Source organism: Meleagris gallopavo, chromosome 2 (assembly GCF_000146605.3).
Source record: "Meleagris gallopavo isolate NT-WF06-2002-E0010 breed Aviagen turkey brand Nicholas breeding stock chromosome 2, Turkey_5.1, whole genome shotgun sequence".
Classification (NCBI taxonomy): Eukaryota; Metazoa; Chordata; class Aves; order Galliformes; family Phasianidae; genus Meleagris; species Meleagris gallopavo.
This window is the reverse complement of record NC_015012.2, coordinates 100,543,638-100,566,885: the sequence shown is the minus strand read 5'-3', so window position 1 is coordinate 100,566,885 and position 23,248 is coordinate 100,543,638. Positions and strand designations below refer to the sequence as shown.

Sequence of the window (23,248 nt, the reverse complement as noted above, 5' to 3'; positions counted from 1 at the left end):
ATTCTATATCTCTTCCTTGTAACTTCAGGATCTGCCTTGTTGCAGTCATTGGAGCAATTTTTTAATGCATCATCAGCTTCAGTAACAACTTCAGGTGTTTTAATTATTCCAACTATGCGTGCTTCCTCATGTAAAGCTGACTTTGGTATCTCTAAGACAAATTGCTCATCATCTTAGTTGTATTGTTAATTTTTGCCTATTTGTAATCATTTTGTAAAAAAGATAATTTTCTCTTCTTACACAGCTTTTACCTGCCAAAAAGTTTTGGGAACCTGATGATTCAGCAAAAGATGGACAAAAAGGGATATTCCTTGGTGATGAGTGGAGAGAGACTGCATGGGGAACTCCTCGTAAGTGATAAATAGATAAGTACTGAAAAATTTAATTACTTGGTATGCGTTAAAGTAAAACAGTATACTAAGTGTTAGATATCTGTGTAATGAATTTGGTTTTACTTTCATTTTAATTGTATATAGCCCTGGTGGTTGTATGCTAATAACACTTTTGGAAAGTGGGATTTTGAATTTATTTCTTTTTCAGCTTGTTTCATACTTATCTGTAATGAAATGAACAAATATTGCAAGTTGTATTCAAAAAGTACAATTGTGATATTTTTGTTTGTTTTAACAGACCATTCTATGTCCCAGCCTATTATGGTACAGAGAAAGCCTGGACAGGGTTTTCATGGCAACAGTGAAGTAAATGCTGTATTGTCTCCACGATCAGAAAGTGGTGGCCTTGGAGTGAGCATGGTAGAATATGTGTTAAGTTCCTCTCCAGCTGATAAATTGGATTCCCGGTTTAGGAAAGGAGCTTTTGTAAGTAATACGGCGTGTTAAGCTTATGTAGTTACGTGCTGTGGTCTTAGTGATTTACAGAGTTATATTTTTTATGTGATTTGTCCAGTTGTTTTTTTTCCTCTTCTCTTTAGGAAGTGTGTATAGTTGCTATCTGCTTGTCTTCCTTGGTTGAAGGGGGCTAAGGAGGTCAGAGGGAAGTAGTTTGGGAATCTTGACTAAACAGCTGCCTTAAAAACAGTACTTTCCTTTAAAGAAAGGAGGGAAAGGAGGGAAAAGGTCACAAATAATTTAAAATGCATTTAATTTAAAATGTACTTTTTTTCCTAGATTTTTCCTGTTCTGTGTTTCAGTAACGGGGTTTTGTGTACTGGATGTTTTAACTGTATAAATAAAAGTGTTATTGCTTCAACAGCACCGCTATAGTTAAGGTTGAGTTAGCTCTTCCATTATAAATCCTGGCATTCCTTTTCACATATTGGCAGTTTTTAATTGCATGTGGTCAAAACTTGGTGACCAAGTTACCCACCAGATGCAATTCTATTGAAAACAAACTGTTTGTATTGTTTACGTGCGCTGTAGTGTAGAATTAGGTCACCTTGTGGTGCTCCTATTGTGTTCTGTTCAATATTCAGAATCAAACAGATTCTTTTTCCTCAGGGCACTAGAGATGCTGAAACAGATGGACCTGAGAAAGGAGATCAGAAAGGCAAGGCTTCTCCATTTGAGGAGGACAAAAACAGAGATCTTAAACAAGGAGATGATGAGGATGTTACTAAAATAAATGGCAGAGGTTTGCCAAATGGAATGGATGCCGATTGCAAAGATTTTAAGTAAGCTTTTAACTGTTTCTCGAGAAGGCGAACATGTCTCTTTAGGCATTATTACACTTCTGGTTTGTGTGTCAGCTTCAAACATTATCCAGCTGCAGATTGATTCTTGCTGCCTCACGTCCTCCCTTTCCCACTGTGCCACGTGTTTCTTAGGATGTCATTAGTGTGTGTGTCACTTCTCATGAGACAAATTCATTTTAATAAAGTATTTCTTCAAAGCAAATGAGTACCTTCACAATGTGGTGAATTAAAGGGGGATGAAAGCTTTCACCCTTTTGATTACAAAGTCAATCCTTTTCTCTCTCTGCTTCCTTTTGATACTTTCTAACTTTTGCATCGGGTTGTTGTAGAGAGATAATCCTACGGAATTATAGCATACCTTGTGATTTTGCTGGTGAGCACCTCAGCCTAACACAGTTATTTCTCCACAAAAGTTTTTGTGGGAATTATGTACTTGGATGAGAGTTCACAGAACTAAGTGTCATAATTCACTGTATAGAGTGGTGTTACCGTTTAATTCTTTTCCTAGGGAAAAAAAAAAATGGAACAAACTCAAGGTTTTTGAACGATACATTTACGATAGCACAGCCAGCCTGCTTTTTTAATAATGCTAAAATGCATTTTAAATTGGATGTTTTTAAAGGACTAATCTTTGTTTTTAGGTGACTAGTGCATTTATAGCTGTCATAGAGAAGAATTAGCAGGATTAGAAAACTAGAGTGCTGCTCATTAATTCGTATTAATGTGATGAACGTGACCTAATAGTCGTGCTTTCATTAGTTTATAATTAAGCAAGTATATTAAAATGCATGTCTGAATCTCATTTTTAAGTATTTTCTACCCCTTAAAAATGTAATTACCTAAGGCTAAGGAAGGATTCTTCAGACCTATTTTTCAGGATGTGTTACTGAGAATAATATAATACCACACATATTAGAGAGCTCAAACTGATTACCTCCTTTCGGATGCATTCTGCAATATGTGAAATGAAGTTACTTTCTATATTATAGGTAGCAAATGTAGAATCATTTTTTTTGTCGTGCTTCTTCAGGATCTATTTCAGTTTTGAAATAATGGTTTGCAAATCATAGAATCATAAACTCATAGAATGGCCTGGGTTGAAGAGGACCTCAGAGATCATCTAGTTTCAACCCCCCTGCTGTGGGCAGGGTAGCCAACCCCTACACCAGGCTGCCCAGTACAGAAATACCTTTTCTATTATTTAAAATAGGAAATGATTAAAAACTAGAGCAAAGCATCCAAAGCCAGAAAACCTCTCAAAAAATAAGGCCATCTAATTGAAATGGCCCATATGAAGCGATGGTATAAGGCTCTCCAAACAGAGGTTTATAATTGAAGTATTGACACAACTTTAACTATAGCAACAGAACAGTACTGATATAAGGAGCATCCTTTACTAAGTAAACATAAGTAGTAAAACAAAACTTTGTCCTGTGCTCCTCCTTGTATTTTTATTGTACTTAGGACATTTTTTTTAAACTAAAATATGTACTGAAATAACTGTTTCTTTTCCTTTTGTTCTTCGCTTTGTTGATACTGTATGTCACTTGGGAAGAATAAGGAATGTTAAACAGCTTCAAACTTGGTTTTATTCATTGAGCTAAATATAGTTGCAAGCTAGGATACGTAGATATGCAGTACCTTATAGATAGATGATTGTTGTAGGTTGTTCTTTACATTCAAAAAATGCCCAATGTGCTTTCACCTGAAGGATTTTGTCCTAAAAAAAGAATCATAAAGTATTGCTGACAGAACTTACTAAGTGATTTCTAGTTCTGCAGCCTGGAGGATTGATACTGGCAAACACATAAATTCTAGCAGGTTTCTTTGCCTTGGTGAGTAAGAAGGGATAGCTTTGGAGTCCTGAAGAGGAAGGAGAGCAGGCACTACAGAGGCTGTGCCTCTATCCTAGAATGAGTCTTCTGTCAGCGTACTCTTGGAGTAGGTGCAGGTTAATCCTGTAAGGCTGATTTTTGCGGTTGTGAACCCCATCTTCACAAGTGATCTTAACTGAAATCTGCGTTTTTCTTGAAAAACCATAAATGAATATAATTATAGTGCTCTGCCAAGACAACTGATGCTGTTAAGAGGTTACAGATTCCCTCACAGAACTCACTTCCAGTATTTGATTTTAGACTTTTGTCAGAAAAAAAATTCTAGTCTAAATAGTGTGGCATGATACACAACGTAGGATGCAAGTCCAAATTAGGGTAGAGTCATAGAATCATAGAATATCCTGAGCTGGAAGACACCCACTAGGACCATCAAGTCCAACTCCTGTCTCCAGCAGGACCAAATGTGTGTCTGAGAGCATTATCCAGACCAAATACAGACCAAATGATCTTTTCAGATCATCAATCAGTTGACGTCTCATTTCAGGTGTTTGCATGCACTGAGAGATTCACCTGTAGTCAGTGGAGATGTAGTCAGTACAGCCTGTGGAGATGTGAGATGGAAGTGATGGTCAGTTGCTACTCGCTAAATTTCCATCCTCCTAATGGCATTTTAAGATGTGTAAACTTACAGTGGAAGTGTAGCTGTCTAAATATCAGCCACCACCTGCTCTTTACATATGGAAAGACAAACCTCAAGGTTTTGGCATAGTATGCAATTTCCAGGTGCATATCTCTGATGTATTGCCAAGAGAAATCAAACACTCCCATTTTACTCCATCCTAAAGATCTTCTTACAGACAACGGGCTGTGTTCATTCTTAAGGAATAAAGATGGAACTGATGGGATTATATGAGGAACACTTTTTTTCCATTATCAGTCATTGGTGTAGTCTGTTAAATGACTTGTGTAGGGAAATTAAATGTTTTGGTCAAATGCTAAATGTGAGGGAGTTCTGAGTCTTCTTTACATAGAGGTGAAAAATATGTTGTTTGCTTTTGAGATGTGAAAGATACTTGCTATATTGTGTGTGTCTTTTCCTGTTGAAGTTTTATTGTTGCTTTCTCTCCTTTGGCATGAACACACAGCTGTGTCCTTGTGTTTCTTTTTCTAATTATTTCTTTTTGAGTTGTTTTTTAGTAATTCTGTCTCTCCCAAAATGCAATAACAAAGCCATCCCAAAAGTTACAGGTTATTACAGTTTATTTCATTTCCCCATAAATAGCTTCAGTGATTAGTTTGTTTATTTTACAGTGAATTTAGAGAGCTGTACATTCTAAAGTTTAAAATAAAAAATACGCTTTGAAATGAATTGTGTCCTTTATCTTGAACCATCAGTGCATGCTGCTTAAAATCCCTCTTCTCTCCTTTGTAACTTCTTTGTAACATCTCTGAGCTCAGAGATCCCTTTAAAATAGAAATACTGTACTCTATCAGTGGATAGTGTTATTTAAGACTGTAAGAGCCTGTCTTGAATTTCTTCTGAACAGTCGTACCCCTGGAAGTCGACAAGCCTCCCCAACAGAAGTAGCTGAACGCTTGGGCCCCAATCCCAGCACCACAGAAGGATTGGGTCCACTTCCCAATCCTACAGCCCACAAGCCCTTGGTAGAAGAATTTTCCAACCCAGAAAATCAGAATCTAGATGCCATGGAACAAGTTGGTCTTGATTCTCTACAATTTGATTATCCTGGCAATCAGGTACAGATGGACTCTTCGGGAGCTACTGTAGGACTTTTTGACTACAATTCTCAGCAGCAGGTTAGTATTGGATTTCAAAACATGCCACATTGGTCCTTTAAGTGCTGTTCTCTTCGGTAGTCATTTAAACATATGTATTCTGTTTTATTAAATATCCATGACATAGTCAGAGGCAGATAAATGTACAATTAATCTGGGAAGAATATTGGCATGTAATTTTCCAGTTAAGTAATTTCATAGGGTAGAAGCTTGGCTCAAAAATTCCTTTTGGTAAAGTAAATCCTAGCAAATTGTAGTCCTGACTCTTGAAAATGCTGCTTTTTTTTTCTTTTTCTTTTTTCTTTACTGTTTTGTTTTCCTAATAGCTTTTCCAGAGGACTAATGCTCTGACTGTGCAGCAGTTAACAGCAGCCCAGCAGCAGCAGTACGCCCTGGCTGCGGCTCAGCAGCCTCACATAGGTGAGCTTTGTGTGAAGTGCAGCAGGCGCTCGTGGCAAACAGCTGTGTGTTGCTCTCCTATACTGCTTTGTTTCACCTAATTTAAATAGATTCTGATTTAAATAGATATTGATCACTTGGCTCATTTTGGTGGTTCCCTTGAAAATGGCTCGGGATGACTGTCTAGATTTTAGAAACTGTTTTGTGATTGGTTCTGTTTTGTGTTTTTATTTGCTTAGAACTATTGCAAGCAAAGAAATAAAAGTTACTTTTGCTTATGTGGCATAATTAAATTTTGATGGGATTAAATGTTGAAAAAAAGAGACAGAAAAAGCTTTTCTCCTGGAAGTAGTGGTAGAAACACGAAATTTAATTACTAAAAATTGCAAATATTTGCACTTCTGTTGTGCTGTTTAATATTTTTCATACTCTTGTCAAGAAAAAACAAACATTCTATAGTAGAATTTTGAAGTAAAAGTTTTAGTTCAGGTTGATGAATTCTTTCTTGCTAATGGCATATAAAAACTTCTTTGCTTTTAGAGTTACTCTGTAGGAAGAAGTTTGGCTGTCTTTTTAAAATAACTCAGTGAATGAACTCAATGCATCAAGTTATTGCATGAGGCCTGCTGGCAGCTCACCAGCAGGCTGTGTATCAGTTACCACAGTATCAGTTTGACAGCCACTGTTAGAAAGATGTGCTCTGGGGAGAGAGGAGTTGGCACCTCCATGGGTGCAATTCCTTAAGGATGGAGCACATCCAGATGTGATACAGTGGTAGGACAGGTTTTAAAGCTTCTGCCATTCCTGCTTCACCATGAGGTTGACAGAAGTGTATGCATTTGTGCACTAGCTGTGAGGGGATAAAGGGTTCTTGTGCAGAAGAGCAAAAAGGAAGGAGGCTGCATCTCAGAGTGAAGTCTTTGTTCTCTTGTGGTACAGTGATAAAATCTCCCTCATCAACTCATTCACCTAGATGCCATCATGTCTGGCAGATCTAGACAGGGATTGGCAGCCTGTAAATAGCAGCTTTTCAGCATTATCTAGCTACCTTAATGCAGTCTTGGAGATGAGCATGTCAGCTGGAGACATTTGTGTGAGGCCACGAGTCTTGTCTCATGCCTTACTTTCACTTCTAAACTGCAAAGAAGCTCCTTGGTATAAAAGTGCTGACTGAGCAGTCCGCTGTATTCTTTGAAATACTGCATCTTCTGGTAACACATTTTAGCAGAAATTTAGCAGCAAGCTTCCTATTTGGAAGGCTTCTATGTAAGGGTGGGTAGGTATAAATGAGATCAATTTCTTTGGAGTCTGTAGGTCAGCAGCACAAAGCTGTTCAGCTTTGTACAGCAAGAAACAGAAGCATTGATTTTTTGTGATACTGCATCTGCTCTTAGAAAGTTCCAAACTATAAGCAGTACTGATTTTAATGGGTATGCTTTGTGGTTTGATTGGTTTGAGTATGATAATGCTTTCTAAGTCTGTTAGCTATAATTAAACTCTGTTTATTACTGTAGCAGGTGTATTCTCAGCAGGCTTGGCTCCAGCTGCTTTTGTGCCAAACCCATACATTATCAGTGCTGCTCCTCCAGGTACTGACCCGTACACTGCAGCTGGATTAGCTGCAGCAGCCACCCTAGCAGGTAACTGAACACTTTCTTTTGTTTATCTTGATAATGTCACTGAATGAAATTGGAAAAATCGAAAACAAAAACAACAAAAAAAAAAGCTAAGATCCATCCTATATATTCTTTGTAGATTTATTTCTAGGAAGGAGGAACTTGTAGAGAAATTGACGTTTACAGATTTGATGCTTTTCACTCTATAAAAGGAATTCAGTTCTTGTTATGTGTGCATTCTGAACATTTATTTCCTTTGGACTTCTGCATGCAACAATTAGGTTTCTCTGTTCTGAAAAAGCTTACTGATAATCAGATTGTTAATGACATTAGTAGAGTCTTATTTTCAGAAGATGAGACAGCTAGCGTTTCCTTGCATGTTTTTACTTGGTGCATTAGCTTTCTAATTCCACATTTTCTCCTTCCCAGTGAGCATGAGAATAAAACGGGTCTCCAGTGTGCTAACAAGGCCCAGACTACACATGAGCCCCAAGACCAGGAAAATCTCTTTTAAAGTTGATGCTGCTGAGAAACACAATGGAGTAGTCGAGTCCTAACTTGGTGCTCAGGTTTGAGCACCAAGCTGTTTGAAAAATACTAGATCTCCAGTTAATGTTTTCACAGGGAAGGCAGTACAAAGAGTGTATCGTGTTTATTTTGATTGTGTGCAACACAGCGATATAAAATTATCCTTCTGTGGGTTCTACTTATCAGTAGGTCAAAAGGTAAGTACAGGATCAAGCACTCTGAAGAGTGTTGTGTGTAGTTGGCCGGGAGGCAGAGGCAGTATGTGAGCAAGTCTTAATAAGGTGCTGCTGCAGGATGAATTTGGCTCTTTCTGTGATGTCCTCCTTCCAACCATGGAAATTAATTTTGAGCATGTTTTGATTGTGCTTTGATCACCATACGTTTTTCATTTTATCACTTGAATCTCACAGGGTTATTTTTTCATAAAGAGGGTATGGCTTCATAGGAATCCTTTAAATTAACCCGTATGTTAATGTATCATTCTGACTATCATCTGAATTTTCAAATACTAATTTCTGTTTTGACATTTAGAAGACAGATCAGTGAGGGATGCTGCAAACAGTATAAACAATTATTTTAACTGGCTGCATTAGATGGAATAATCAAGTGTTCTGGTTTTAGGTCCTGCTGTGGTTCCGCCTCAGTACTATGGTGTTCCATGGGGGGTGTATCCAGCCAATTTATTTCAGCAGCAAGCTGCAGCAGCAAATACCACAGCAAATCAACAAGCAGCTTCCCAGGCACAACAGGGACAGCAGCCGGTATGTTCTTGTGTAAAGGAGACATGCCTTTATAGCCTTGCTTGTAGCATTTTCAGTCTATAGAGATCAGATTCCAGAAGACGTTACTTAATTCAAGTGTTGTTCTGCTGTATCCATATTAATATATCACTAATTAACTTAGTGCTTGGTTCCTTAGAATTTCTTAATTTCCTTACCTTGCCAATTATTGTCCTGTTTGCTGCATGGTTATGATTTTACCTGTCTAGGTAATTCTGTGTGTAGTTGCTCATGTTTTAAAACGAAATTTAAAACTAATGTAGGAAACTGACATGATTGCAGGAAAAGAGATGGAGAGGTTATTTTTGTTACAGCATCACTATATCATGTTATTTTTGCCTTGGTAATCATGACTAAGCAGTTGCTGCAAGAATTTATTGCAGTTTTCTTTAAATGAGTTTTAAATATATTTATTACTTTTCTACTGTTAGTCTAGATGCAGTTTTGAAGCTTTTGTGAGGCACTTGTACAAACAAGTGGCGTTTCTCCCCACAAATGAAAACCCTGGATGTATTATGATGTTACGCTTGATAGATGCTTGAATGAACATTATTACTAGCAGTGGAGTTAACTTAGTGCTGTTATTAGGAATTTGATATCTAAGTGACTTTGAGTTACCACGAAGAAGTTATCACTGTTATACTACCCAGGTGGAGCTGGCTTTCTGCTGATTGTGGTTATAGTTCAATGTGTATCATCTCTCCAGAGGCCTTCTGCCTTCTCTGTAAAATTAATACCCACTTGGAATAAATCTCACGTAATGTATTGTGGGGGATATATTGTAAATAGTTTTCTCTTATTTTGGATTTGGAAAAGGCTATTTAAGCCAAGAGGAACAAAGTAGTTGCAAGAACTTAGATAACTTCTCAGTTTGACTCATTATCAGTAGTGTAAACAAATAATAAATTATTTGTAAGGGAAGGACAAGTGTTCAGTTACTAGATAATCTGAATCATAAATGTTATCAGCCTTCCAGATTTTCTTCTTTCCTTTATCCATTGATACCATTGACAGAACACAAGTGAGATCAGAGCAGGGCACGTGCATTGGCATGACCATCAGCAGATTAGTTTATGTTTTTTATTATTTGTATTTAAATATTCTTGAAACTGGTAAGGTGGAGTGTTCAAATAGGAAATAGCATCAGATATGCAAAGAAACTTTTGCAGCATATAACAGACTTGCTTTCCTACCTATGAAGTAAAAGGTATCACACTGGTCTTTTTCAGGTTCTGCGCGCTGGAGCAACTCAGCGCCCGCTTACTCCCAGTCAGGGTCAGCAAGGGCAGCAGGCAGAGTCACTTGCAGCAGCTGCAGCAGCAAATCCAGCTTTGGCTTTTGGTCAGGGTCTTGCTACAGGCATGCCAGGTATGTGTGTTTGTCAGTGAGTTGAGAAAATATACCTGAAAGTTAAAATACTGATGGTGTTAGATACCAGATTAACTATCAAAATCCTGCCATGCTTTTGGTAAGCTGCTTAGAATTGAGTTGTATGTGGTTATGCATTGTTTATGTATTTGCACAGATTCTTCAAACACAAGAAATTCCTCTCACGTTTTCTCTGTTCATAAGTGTATGCATGAGGGGTATCACAGGTACTTTACAGGATAATTTCACATATAATGAAGCAAGTGCTCAATGTGTTAAAAGGTCACAAATTGTCTAAATAGTCTGGTGCACCATGAACTAATAACTGGTCTTTCTGAAGTACTTTTTTTTTACGTGAGTGTGATAATATTTAAAATCTAAATATCAGAATGCAAAATCAGGAAATTCAGAAGGAAATTACTGCTTAATTATCTCTGAAAATCATAATGTGCTTAAGGTGGAATAACACCAAAGCTGAGAGGCTCTGATTTTATTATTTTTTTTAGTGGGCATGGCTTCTGACATCAGGGTAGTATTATGTGTCTTAGTACCATATAATAAATGTGTCAGGTTGAATGAAGTTGATCATTTTAAATGCTCGATACTGTTAACCTGAGGAAAAATAATTTGGCTCCTCTTGTGTACCAAAATTAAGATTTTAAACAGTTAAATCAGGAGACGTTGATGGTAGCTGCAAATGCGTTTGACTGGTACAGGTTCTGTCCCTTGGTAGCACCTCTGCACCTCATGAAAGCCTCAGGGAAGGCCTGCAAACAGTTCAGCTTAACAGAGATGCTGTAGGTATCTTTACAAAAGCCTCAGAGGCTTAACTGTGCAGTTTCTGTGTGTGCATTTTGTCATTTGATTTTTGTTTGTTTGTTTATTTATAGCTAGTTAGTAGTTCCTGCTTTGCACATGGAGCTTGAGGATTGTGGAGTGGCTCATGCAATTCCATTTCAAATTCTTCAATCCTACCACAATACATTACTCATTGCAAGGAATTCTTAAAAACTGGACAGTTTTCATTAAATGAATACACAAGTCAAAGTCAGAGAGTACACCCAATTTCATCATATGACTTGTACCCGTTTATCTCTACAAATAAAAATGGGGGAGGGTTGCACTGAACTTGGGCTTCCAGGCTTGGGAATCTCTCTGGGACCTCAGCTGTATAAAAGAGCTGTTGTGCTCTGTGAGGATGTAGCTCGAGCATTTGCTGTACAGAGGTTGCAGATTACCCTAAAATAGATGCCTAGCAGCTGGCCAGGTGAATCAATCTGAAGGCATTATTGCCTGAATAGGCTAGGTCAAGTGTAACTTCAGTTATATTGCAATCACACAGCTGTAGCTGTAGACATGGATGGATGTAGCATGCAGGTGAACATGTGTATCAAGTTGTCTGAACTATGTGTGTAGAACCATCAGTTTCTGTTTATTGGCACTGCGTGCTCTATTACCCAGAATTTGAAGTGTGCCATTGCAGTGGGTTGTACTTTCTTGTACCTCCAGGTAGTATTAAATAGAAGTCAAATTTAATTGTGGCAGATCTATGGAGAGCTAGGAGGTTGGCAAAAAGTGATAAAGGTTATAGCATATCTAAATCATTTACTGATAGGAAAATAGGTTCTGAATTTGATTTGTGAGAGGAAGAGTACAGAGAGAAATCTGTGTCAGGACAGCACAAAGTAACCTTTAGCAGTACAGCAGGTGAACTTGGGAGAGTGAAGGCTGCAAGATTTGAGGAAAGAGAGAAGAGAAAGAGCTGAATGAATTGTCAACTGTGTGTGCAGAGGAGAACAGCTGGATGTTGGGTACATTCAGAAGGAAGAAGCTGTAAATTTTCTAGACAGAGAGGACTCAACAATGACTTGCAAGTTATACTCCAGAGCAGGGAGAGAATATCAGGATGGTAGTGTTAAAAGGGGCAGATAATTGAGTTGGCAATCGGAAGTGTCGTATCTGTTAACTTGAATAGAGAGAAGTGACAAAACTCTGACATATGTTTGGCTTAAACCTGAGTCATCAGTGAGGGGAGGGAGTAGCAGCTTTCCAGTGGCAGACACTGAAGAAATTACTGGATGGATAGGATCTACACAGAATTGATTGCAAGAGCCAGGAGAGCAGATTTCCTCTTGTTCTCTCATTCTTTAAAAGCATTTAAAGTCTGTGTGAAAAGAATGCAGAAAGTTTTTAAAGTGTGATTTTGGAGACTTTTGGAAATCATTTCAGTAAAACAGAACACTGGTAAACCAGTTTGTTTTAGTATTCCCCATTGGGCTTGACACAATAAATGTAGATAGAGCAGTTGAGTTCTGACATAAAAGATGTGAGGAGATTATTTGACAGAGAGGTAATACAAAATGAAACATGAGAAGAAAGGGAATTAGAGGGCACAGGACCTAGCAAATCACCATCATGCCTATGATAAGCAAAAAAGCTGGGAAATAGTGTCTGTATCTGTGCTTGCTTACTTGTTTGGAGTAGGGTGCAGAGTTTGTGAAATACTGTGTGATGAGGGAAGGGAAAGCAGAAGTCTAAAATTTTGTTATGAGAGCTTCTGTTCTTCAGTTATTTAACAGAGATTACATCTCTGAAATCATACTTGTGATGACAAAGTGAATGATTTTATAGCCTATTTTTGAGGTTCCAGATGCCCTTAGCGGAGTCTCCGCTATTTAACCAACAGTGCCTACGTTTGTTCTAGCAGCTTGAGTACGAAAGGTCTGCTACTCTGTGCTGGATTGTGTTCACTTCAGAGATGAGGAGGAAGGGAGCACGCACCAGTTCTCATACATAGCTTGGGCCTTCTGTGTTGGACTGAGTAGATACTGGTGACCCAACATATTGATTTTAAATGTCTGTGACTGGTATAAGATAGTGGCAAGCGTCAAGCATCTTGTAATGCAAAGGGCATAATGTAAGGTGCTTTTGTTATTTAATTCAGCAGAGATCCTAGTCAATTACTTCAGAATAACTAAAACTAACATATTGTGTTAGCATCAATCCCTGTACACATAATTACTGTAATACAGTGTAAATTGTCAGAATTTTTTTTTATCTTCCTCCCACCCCAAGCATTTCACATTGGAAGATAGGCTCATTTACATTATCTGGGCCTGAAGTCATATAAAATGTTATGTATTAGTTTTAGATGAGCAGGAGGCTGTAAATACGTGCTCAGTCCTTTTTTATATAGCAACAGCATTATCTGTGGGCTTGAATACGGTGGGCTGAGCAAATCCTGGTAAGTGTTAACCAATTCAGAGTTCTGAAAATGTGATTTTCTGTGATAACCAATAGCAGGACCAACATGATCGTACACATTGAACACGCTATGAGTAAAAGTATAAGTGGAGTAGGTAATTAAATATTACTAATTTATGCCATGGTATACATGATATTTTTCCTGATATCACATGATCTTCCAACGCTCTCTTTTGAGTTCTCTGCTGAACTACACAAAACCAGGTAGCTGTCTGTCTCATTTTTTCCCTAGCTTGGGAAATTAGTAGCTTAATTCCGTGAAGACGGTAGAGCTGCGCAACTCAGTTTTCTAGGCAAAAGCAGTCAGTGGCACCTATAGTTAAGATTTCCTAATCCATTTCATTGTAGGACCTTGCTTTGGTCATTTTTAACTATCACAGAATCACAGAATGGCTTGGGTTGGAAGGGACCTCAAGGATCATGAATCTCCAACCCCCTGCCACATGCAGGGCCACCAGCCTCCACATTTAATACCAGACCAGGCTGCCCAGGGCCCCATCCAACCTGGCCTTGAACACCTCCAGGGATGGACGGGCATCCACAGCCTCTCTGGGCAGCTGTTCCAGCACCTCACCACTCTCTGTAAAGAACTTCCTCCTGACATCCAACCTAAATCTTCCCTCCCTCAACTAGCTGAACTTCTGGACATACTGTGCAGAAAGACTGTTTTCTTGTGTTGCTGGTGAGGGAAGAGGTTGCAGAGGCAGCTGAAATTCAAAGTAGGTGGTGAGCAGTGGGAACAGACATGTTCAGAATGCTAGTAATGACAGCTTTTCACAACCAGTACTGTGCATTCATCTTGAATGTGAGATCAAACCTGAAGTTCTGGATTTTCATTGCTACTCTCCTCTTTGGTTAATACCTGAGATCTCTTTGTGTCTTCAGATTTGAAGATTTTGTTTCCTGCACAGCCACTGTGCTGTTGGCAGCTGTTGTTTTGAGCTTTGTTTTTGAAGCAGGCCATCGATCAGCAGAGATTTTACATCTTGTTTTACAAACTGAGGAGAACAGAATATGACTTAGGAGCCCGGTGATGAAGGTACTCACCAGGAATTAGAGGTCTTCATGTTCAGAGAGAGCTTGTTTCAGATAAAATGTGAGGAAAGATGCCTTCTGTCAGACCTAGTTCTGAACATGCATATACTGATTTCAACCAGTGTGCAAAATCTTGGCTTTTTTTCATTTTTTATTAACTTTTCCTTCATTCGTGTCTGGTATACAATTCTTCCCATTGCTTTTGTTTTTCTGTTTTCAAATCTTCTTCCTTTTTCTTTACCAGTAACAACTCAACTGAGTGCAGTTATACTTGGATTAGCCTGTGTTCTGCTACACTGACCTAGACTAGATCATTTTAGTTCTGTTCAGAAGTATTCCTGCACATGGAACACACCTTCATTAATGTGTTTTTGTAGACAAACTTTTAAATGGGGACAGATAATGTAAGGAATGGCCAAATTTGCATTTAGCTCAGCACTTCAGTTGTAAAGATTTCAAGCCTTTTCAGGATTGCAATAGTAGAATATTTTAAATTGCTCAAAGAAGCTGATTCAGTAGTGCTCTGATCATGACAAGTTGCAGTGCTCCTGTACCTTTTCAATTGTAGTATTTGGAAACTTGACTTATTGACCTTGAAGACAAGCATTCAACTTGAAATTGCTAAATCTAGAGACTGCTCCAGATTTTTTTTAAATGATACAGAATATTCCTAAGATTTTTAAGATTTTTGTCACTCTTTTCCAGTATTAATAGTTTTTGTTCTTTTGATGTTTGGTTGATGTTCTGGGAGACTGGCAAAAATGCTGTTTTCCCCCTTACGGTTTGTTGGCAAGATATTTCGGTGTTGACTATTCAAGACTGTGCGTACTGCTAATTCTTGTATTCTGTGTTGTGTAGGCTATCAAGTACTGGCTCCCACTGCCTATTATGATCAGACTGGTGCCTTAGTAGTAGGCCCTGGAGCAAGAACTGGCCTTGGAGCACCAGTCAGATTGGTGGCCTCAACTCCTGTTATAATCAGTTCTGCAGCAGCACAAGCAGGTAAGTATTTGACCTTCCATGGAGATTTCTTCCTTGTTTGTATGGAACCTTAGCAGCAGTGTTAGTTGACTAGTATTTCATATTGTTGATGTGGTTCATACACACCCTGTGAGGATTTCCAGTTGTGAAGGATATACCATGTGCTGTTTCTTACTGTCACGTCTGCTGTTTTATCATTTTCTCCTTTCCTCTCCCCATGCATACAACATGCACTTCTCATCATTCCTCAGAATGGTGTCCTCTAGGAAGCATCATTTCATTGCTTCGGCCTGGCAGAAGATGATGAAATACTCTGGGGTCTTGCTATGCTTTTCTGTTGCTGGTTTTCTGTTTTGTTTTGTTTTTTAATGAGAAGTATAGCAAGGAAAAATGTACAGAATGGATAAGCGGAAGAGGAGAATTAGTTACATGGAAAGTCTCTAGCTTTCTTTTTATTGGGGCAGAGCCTGGCCTCACTTTATTAAAACATCTGTATTTATTGTATTTATTAAATTAAAATCCAAAATACTAACACAAGATGAATTAAATTATTCAGAAGATTAGACTTTAAGTTGATCTGTAAGCTTCTTGCTCTGACTTTAGATGTCTTTGAATGTTAGCTGTAACTCTGCTACTGTGAATTTGAATATCAAAGCACAGTTCAGTAAGCAGTAATGTTTATAGGTTTACACTGAAAATTCCTTCCATTACATTACCTATCCTGCAGCCTTGATTAGCTTCTGACATATGCTGTCTTACTTTTTCTATTTCCTTGGGTAATTAAGACTGTATGATATCATAGATTTTCTTTTTAATATGTGAATTTGTTTGTTTAAGAGGGATTCTTAAAAATAAGATTTAGACCTGAATAGTCCATTTGCAGTCAGAAATGTTTGAGAGAGTAATTATGATTGAAAACGTGTGTTTTACAGCTGCAGCTGCTTCAGCTGGAGGAACAGCAAACAATCTCACGGGAGCCACGAACGGTCTATTTCGGCCACTTGGTGCCCAGCCACAACAACAGCAACAGCAAACAAATAGTAGCCTACAGTCCAATTCATTTTATGGCAGTAACTCTTTGACCAATAACTCCCCAAACAGTTCCCTTTTTTCACATGGTCCTGGCCAACCAGGAAGTACATCTCTTGGCTTTGGAAGTAGCAGCTCCTTAGGAGCAGCTATCGGCTCTGCACTTGGTGGATTTGGCTCATCAGGTAGGTTGGTAATATAGTGAGGAAATTGTGAGACTTGTGTGTTAAGGGAAAAAAGTGTATTTGTATCCAGATACGTGATATACACGTACATTTCCAAAAACAATGTTGAAAAAAGGGTATGGAAATTGAAAGCAAATTTTAGAGGAAGAAAAAGGGGCTTAAATTCACTATACAAGAATAATTTTTGAAAAATACCTTCTAGTTGTAGATGTCTCTAAAACAATTTTTTCTACTGAGCATTGAGCTTTGCTCCAGAACTTTGTTCATCCAGTAGGTTATTTTTGTTCTTTATTTGCAAATGAAGCCTTCATTTTCTGTTTTAAGTAACAACTGATTGCTTTTAAGAATTGCATTCTTTTGTTATACTTCTCATGTTAGGAAAATTTCCCTTTTATGTATTTAATAAACTGCTTGTGATATTCTAAATTTGATGTAGTATTGCAGTGCTTCTAGGTTTAGGCTGTGATCATGGAGAGCCTTGATATCTAGGAGTAGTCCTTGTTAATTTCAGTAGATTTAATCTTAGATACATTTAAGCAGAGTTTGGAGCCTTACATTCTTGCAACTTATCCCCCTCAATATTATCAACCCATTTGTGTTATCAAAAGGAAGAATTTTAAAAAGTCATAATTTTGTATACTCTATGGTAGCATTTTATTCCCATAGTTTTTAAATATGCAAGGTAGGTTTTCCTATATTTAAGAGTCAGTTTTAGTAAGAGGAATGAAATAATCTTTCCTAAGCATTTCCTATGGCTATTCATGTTACATTCTAAGTTACAGAACTGAATTGCTTACTGCTCTTACTATTTTGAGATAAGTGAGCCCTACTTTTAATCCTGCACATCTTGCAGATAAATGGAAATTGGGAGGAAAAAAAACAGTACTTGAACAGTATTTGTCAAGGCAAAATGCCACGCAGGAAATTAAAATATGTTGAAGTGTAGAAGTAGTGACTGCTATTACAAGATAGCTTAGTGTATGAAAAAACAGAAAGAAAACCACACCCTTCAGTGCTAAAATGTGATACTCTTTCATTGGGTACCAAAGTGAAGGTGCATGGTGACATCACATGGCTGCATTCCAGCACTGAGATTTTCTCAGTATCGTTTTTCACAAAATTATCCAAATGTTTACTTGCTTTAACAAAGCTAACGATACAAAATCTAGAATCAAGTTCTTATGCTTCTTATGGTCCTCTCTAATCTGGAATTCAAATAGTGCCATTTTCAATTAAAAACAAAAGCCACTCAGCTGTGTAGGGTTAATAATTTTCCATAGTATCACAGCAGGTAAATTTTATTGCCAGAACAATGGCACTAAGTGCTGTGTTTTGTAATACAGATTATTTCCTGAACTACATGTAGGTTTCATTGAGTTCTCGGCAGCTGTATTCTGCTCTAGATAAACTTTTATTTCATTGATAGATGTGGTCATACAAATATCTGCATCATTAATGCGGTGCACCCATTTCAGGTCTCTGGCTAGTATACTTTTAAGCCATGGAAGTCTTTATCCAGCATTATCACTAAGACCTCCGTACAATACTGATTTTAGTTGTATATCTATCTAAGAAGAAAGATAAGAGTTATTTATTGCTGGCACAAGAGATTATGCCATTATCCGGTGGCAAAGTTCAGTTCCAGAGCTTTGTCCAAAGCCTTCAGCATAGACGGCACATACCGGGATCTTGCAGCAGTGTTTTAGGTGATTTCCACGTGGTAATTTCCACAGAGAAGCAGGAATCTCATGCTTTTGCAGTTGAGAAGTGCTGATGAAAGGTGCTATCTAAACCCTAACTATTTTTAGAAGTATTAATGCAGTAAAAGTATATTGAAAGTGCCCTCCTGCTAAGTATAAATTGTATTTGCCTTAACAGCCACTTAAACATGTTTTTCTAATAACAACAACAAAGGCTTCTGAGCTGTAATGTATGTATGAATCCAATTGCACAGATTGAGTAAAAATCTTAATGCATGTTGAGGCAAATGAAGAACAAACTTCTGTTTTGATTTGCCAAAGCCTCGGCTTACCTGTAACTCCGCTAAGTGTTGCTGTAGGAGTTGAATGTCAGGTAGAGGATGCCTATGTAGACTGACAGGTGGCAGAACGGATCTTGTCCTTCTGCCCCTTACGTGTTTGCAATTGCTGAACAGGGAAAAAACAAATAGCCTTGCGAGGGGAAAAAAGAAAAAAAAAATAGAGAAAATGGAAAGAGGCAAGCGTATGTAAATGGCTGTACGTGTGTTGCCATCCTCTGTTTTTTATAAGTTATTCATGCTCCAATTTAAAGATTCAGGTACATAAGGTACTGCAGCTTAACAGGCAGCTGAGAATCGGATCAACAAGGGCAGCTTCCCAGATGTCTGTCTACCTTTGGTTCGTAGCAGATGGGACTGCATTAGCTTAGTGGTAAGGAGGGCGTGGAGTTAATTCATTTTATCTTGTTTCTTTGAGCCTTGTGTGTGTGTCAAGATGCAGTTCAGCTGATTATGGTAACTTGTTAAGCTGCAGTATTTTAGCTGAATAAGAAACACTAAAGTCTAGCTTTTTTCCCCATAGCCAGTTGGAAAAACAACAATCCATGCTGTAGTACTGGATTAACGCTCACATGGTTCATCAACTGAGACAGAACCTGGAGGGCTAGTCGCAAATCTTAAGATTTCTTTCAGCTGTTGCCTTAATTTGCTCTTCTGATGTCTTAGTCTCCTTGCCTAGTTAGTCCAGTATCCTTTCTTCCTTGCTTCTCCTCCAGTATGTCTGCCTTACTAGTTTTCAGGCAATATTTATCTCCCCTCCTGCCCTCAGTATGTGTGTGTTTCTGCCTGTACTGTGTGATGTTCCCATTACCAGCTTACTGTTCCAGTCTTTTTGACCCACAGTCACATACACCTTCTGTAGCCTAACTTTTCATCAGATCTGCTTTCTTTTTCATCCTTGATTCTACTACTTTTGAAATTGCTTGCCAGTTTTCTTGCAGTCTCCCTGTTGGCTCCTTTGTCTGACCTTTCTCTCCTGGTTTCTTTTTTTTTCCTGGTCTATTTCTTGTGTTTGGTTTCTTGTCTCCTCTGCATTTGAAGTAGCTAACTTGCTTTCCACACTGCCTGATGAGTATTCCAAGAACAAGGTGAAATCTTGGACAACAGTTGGAGTCCATTTTTGGCATGATACACAAGCCTAGAAGCACAATTGCAGGAAAACCATTATTGACCATCTCAGACATGCCATGAATGGGCAGGAGAGTTTTTAGCTGTGAATCTGTACCAGATCTCTACTGGTTTTCTGTGAAATGTGATTTCAGTAAGATTTCTAGTTGAAAGAAAGCATGCAAGTAAAGGTCTCCTATTGCTAGCATGTTATCTGAGTACATGAAAGCATTGATTTCTCAAATAATAGGAGACTGGATTATTTTCATAAAGGTGAAGCATCTTTCTCAGTTTCCTAAAATGGCCGTGTTGTTTGGGCAGAACTTCTTTGAATAATTTGATCCAAGCTGAAGCTGCCAAGAAAAACATTAGCAAAGTTGCTGATGTTACAAGAAATCACAGTGCATCCAAGTGGAAAGTATCAGGAGGCCTTTATGTTGGACCGTGCTGTTGGCTTAGTATGAGGGTACCCTGATTTGGGTAAAGACTATGGAAGTATAAAGTTTGGCTTTTTCCTTAAGTTGAAGCACGAAACAGTCCTTCTGATTCAGCTTATGTTACCCAGATAGCCATAATCTTGGTTCATTGGTGTAATAATGTTCCAGTGTTTAAAATAGGCACCGTAGTTAACTATTACACAAATATGCAACAGATTGACTTTAACATTTCTAAAAACTTTCTGTTGTTCTCCTAATTTGTCCTAGACTGTTCATCGCCTTGCTGAATGGTGCTGTGCAGGATAACCAGTCCTTCATTAATGCTCTGTTAGCCACAGCTTCTAGTCTCATTTGTTTTCCGGAAGTAGTGTTAGCAGTAGAGTTATGTTTTGAGTTTCTCACTTTAGTTTTCCTATCTCTGCTCTGCTTCTCTTCTTCTTAGCCTGCTCTGTCTTTATAATATCCTTATAAATCCCTCCTTTTAAGAATCATTATTCTCTCAGGGAATTTTTAGTAGCCATTTTTTCCTACAGGTGAGGGAATCACAAACGAGGAGGTTCAGAAACAACCGAACAGCAACATAAATTATTTTCTGAACCCTAATAAGTAAAGAAGTTGCTTTTAACCTTTTGCCTGCACTCAAGTATTGCTATCTGTTAATTTCTGATGGAAAAAAATGCTTGAAGAGTTTAGTGGAAATATCTTTAGAACCGCTCACTGTATGCAATTGCTCTGTAATCCCATAAAGCCTGAAGCCCAAGGTATTAAAATGGAGTACTACAACATTACCGTGAGAAGTCTAGAATGAAATGTGGTGTGTTTATACCCACTTAGATTTTCTTAAAAGCATGTGTGGTTATCACAGTAATTGTCTTTGTCATAATGATTGCTGTAATTATTGTGATCGCATCTGTTATTGCCCAGCTGTAGTTGGGGATTAGGTTTTATTCAGTTGACACTGTGTAATTAGGGTCTTTTTATTTCTTCTTCAGTTGGCAGTTCTGCAAGTAGTAGTGCCACAAGGAGAGATTCTCTATCTACTAGCTCTGACTTGTACAAAAGATCTAGTAGCAGCCTAGCACCCATAGGGCAGCCATTTTACAATAGTCTGGGATTTTCCTCCTCTCCAAGTCCAATAGGCATGCCTCTGCCAAGCCAAACTCCAGGACATTCACTTACGCCACCGCCATCACTTTCATCACATGGATCCTCATCCAGTTTGCATTTAAGGTAAAAAAACAAAAACAAAAACGAAAAAACAAAACACGTTTTGTTTGTATGTGTGTATGTATTTCTATGTGTAAAATATGTGTTGCATAAGAGATGTCACGTTACCTTTGCTGTTAAAACAGTTTTGTATCGAAGAGGGCCCATTCCTGAGGGTTGAAGAGTGCAGTCAAATGGTCATTGGTTTCACAGTGGAGGGCACTCAGCTTTTGTGCACTGTTGGGCCAACAGCTGATTTTTGTTCCCTTCCATAAGCCTGCTAGAGCCCAGTAAGACTTGCAGCTCCTTTTGTATTGTTGCTTCCTGCAATATGATGGGCAAAGGTGCAGTATTTTTATTTGTACTTCAGTGTATTATCGCTTCGAGAACATTTTAAGATGAGTTTTTTTTGTTGAATGGTGAAGTGACTTTCACTGCTGCCCCTTACCATGGCAGTGTGGAAAAGTTCTCAATGTGCTATGTGTTAATTTGGAATGGGTGAGCTTTATGGCCCACGCGCTGTGCCAGGAAGATGAATGCTTCCCACCAGCTGGTGGAAGAAAAGAAAATGCTTTTATGAGAGAAATAGCAAAGGCTTTGTCAGAGGTGGCTCTTTGGTTATCAGAGATATTTTCAAGGTATGGTGACAGTAATCATAGAAATTTGTCAGCCGGTCAGATGACGTGGGAGCTCAACCTCTTAAAAATAAATAAGAAAACTAAAATCTAAAGTAACTCCACCACAGCCTACTGTATTTTTAGAAGAGAATGCCTCTACCCTGAGGTAACTTAATGAAACTTTACCTTTTTTCACTGCAGATGCGGTCATTTAATTGGGATGCTAAAATTGTAGTGGATGTAATGATGAGCTGAGTTGCCTGTTGCTCCCTTAAAGTGCACTCCAGCGTGCACTTGTGTTCGTGTAGCAGGCAACTGAACCCCTGTACTTCAGTTTACTGCAAATAAAACAGGAAAAATAATTAAAGTGCCCACCTCCAAAAATACACCTCAAGTGAGAAATGTGTGATTTCTGTAACGATGTTGAAAGTAATTTAAATATATTACCTTTGCAGTTCAGTATTCCCTTCATGGTTATGTGCTGAATACCCGAAGTAAAACTGGGCAAGGGGATGTTTCAGCACGTTTTATTTTTTTTTACTTACCTTTTTTCCTTTTCCAGGTCTACAAAGTGCACCTTTGGGCTGAGACCAAGCATGGAAAGTTTCAGCCCAAATGGAGGCTTTTGAGAAAGTTCTGAACATCTGACAATGGGGTTATCATGGAAATCTTTCTCTTTCTTTCTTTTCAAAGTACTCTCACAATAGTTTTCATATTACTGAAAACTATACTCAGAACAAAATTTGGAAGGCATTATCTAAAATTCAAAATGTTTAATGTTGTGTTGCTGTACATCTGGTAAATGCTAAGTGAGCTGCAATCGGTACAGAAGATTGCCTCTGTCAGCAGAAATTGTTGATAAATACTGATTCGAATCCATTTCAGACTGTTTGGCAGTGTGAGCTAAGTATAACAGTTTGATGAAATCATCTACAAGATCGGTGTGTAAAGGCCACAATGTACAGTTGTACTCTGAAAATTGACGCAGCATTTTTGGCTGCCGTGCTTGCTGCCTTTTCCACACGAAGTGGACTTTATTAACGGGTGCACTTTTTGCTGCCTTACTGAATCCATCTGAAATGTTGAAATTGAGGCTCTCTTGGATTTTTACATTCACCGAAAATGCAGTGATTTATTTATTTTTTTAAGCATTTTCTGGACTCTCCCCTTTGTGTTACTTAGTTGTGCAGTTGCACCCAAGGGAAACCACTGCAAAAAGGCCAGCACTTCTGCTGCTGCCTGTCCTGCTCAGCTCATTCTGCTGTGTTCATCAGCCACTCGGGGAAGATTTCTTGATTTGTTCTCACATGGGAAAAAAAAAAAGGCAAAGCTATTTCACCCAATAAGAAGCAAAACCTGCAATCAAACAGGGAGCG

At 38.3% G+C, this 23,248-nt stretch overlaps 1 protein-coding gene across 6 annotated transcripts in view; it reads left to right on the top strand.

The window, feature by feature from the left end:
* Nucleotides 1-23,248, top strand: part of PUM2 (pumilio RNA binding family member 2) — a 47,434-nt gene that overhangs the window by 6,000 nt on the left and 18,186 nt on the right. For 2 of the 6 annotated variants that reach the window (XM_019613306.2, XM_010707973.1), the window contains 11 exons: nucleotides 245-350; nucleotides 631-818; nucleotides 1,458-1,630; nucleotides 5,034-5,304; nucleotides 5,610-5,703; nucleotides 7,197-7,322; nucleotides 8,448-8,587; nucleotides 9,835-9,973; nucleotides 15,131-15,274; nucleotides 16,186-16,467; nucleotides 21,042-21,275. In XM_019613306.2, coding sequence (XP_019468851.1) covers nucleotides 245-350; nucleotides 631-818; nucleotides 1,458-1,630; nucleotides 5,034-5,304; nucleotides 5,610-5,703; nucleotides 7,197-7,322; nucleotides 8,448-8,587; nucleotides 9,835-9,973; nucleotides 15,131-15,274; nucleotides 16,186-16,467; nucleotides 21,042-21,275 — 1,897 coding nt within the window. The remainder of the gene's footprint in view (nucleotides 1-244; nucleotides 351-630; nucleotides 819-1,457; nucleotides 1,631-5,033; nucleotides 5,305-5,609; nucleotides 5,704-7,196; nucleotides 7,323-8,447; nucleotides 8,588-9,834; nucleotides 9,974-15,130; nucleotides 15,275-16,185; nucleotides 16,468-21,041; nucleotides 21,276-23,248) is intronic. The other 4 variants (XM_010707974.1, XM_019613305.1, XM_010707972.1 and 1 more) reach the window with 2 other exon arrangements.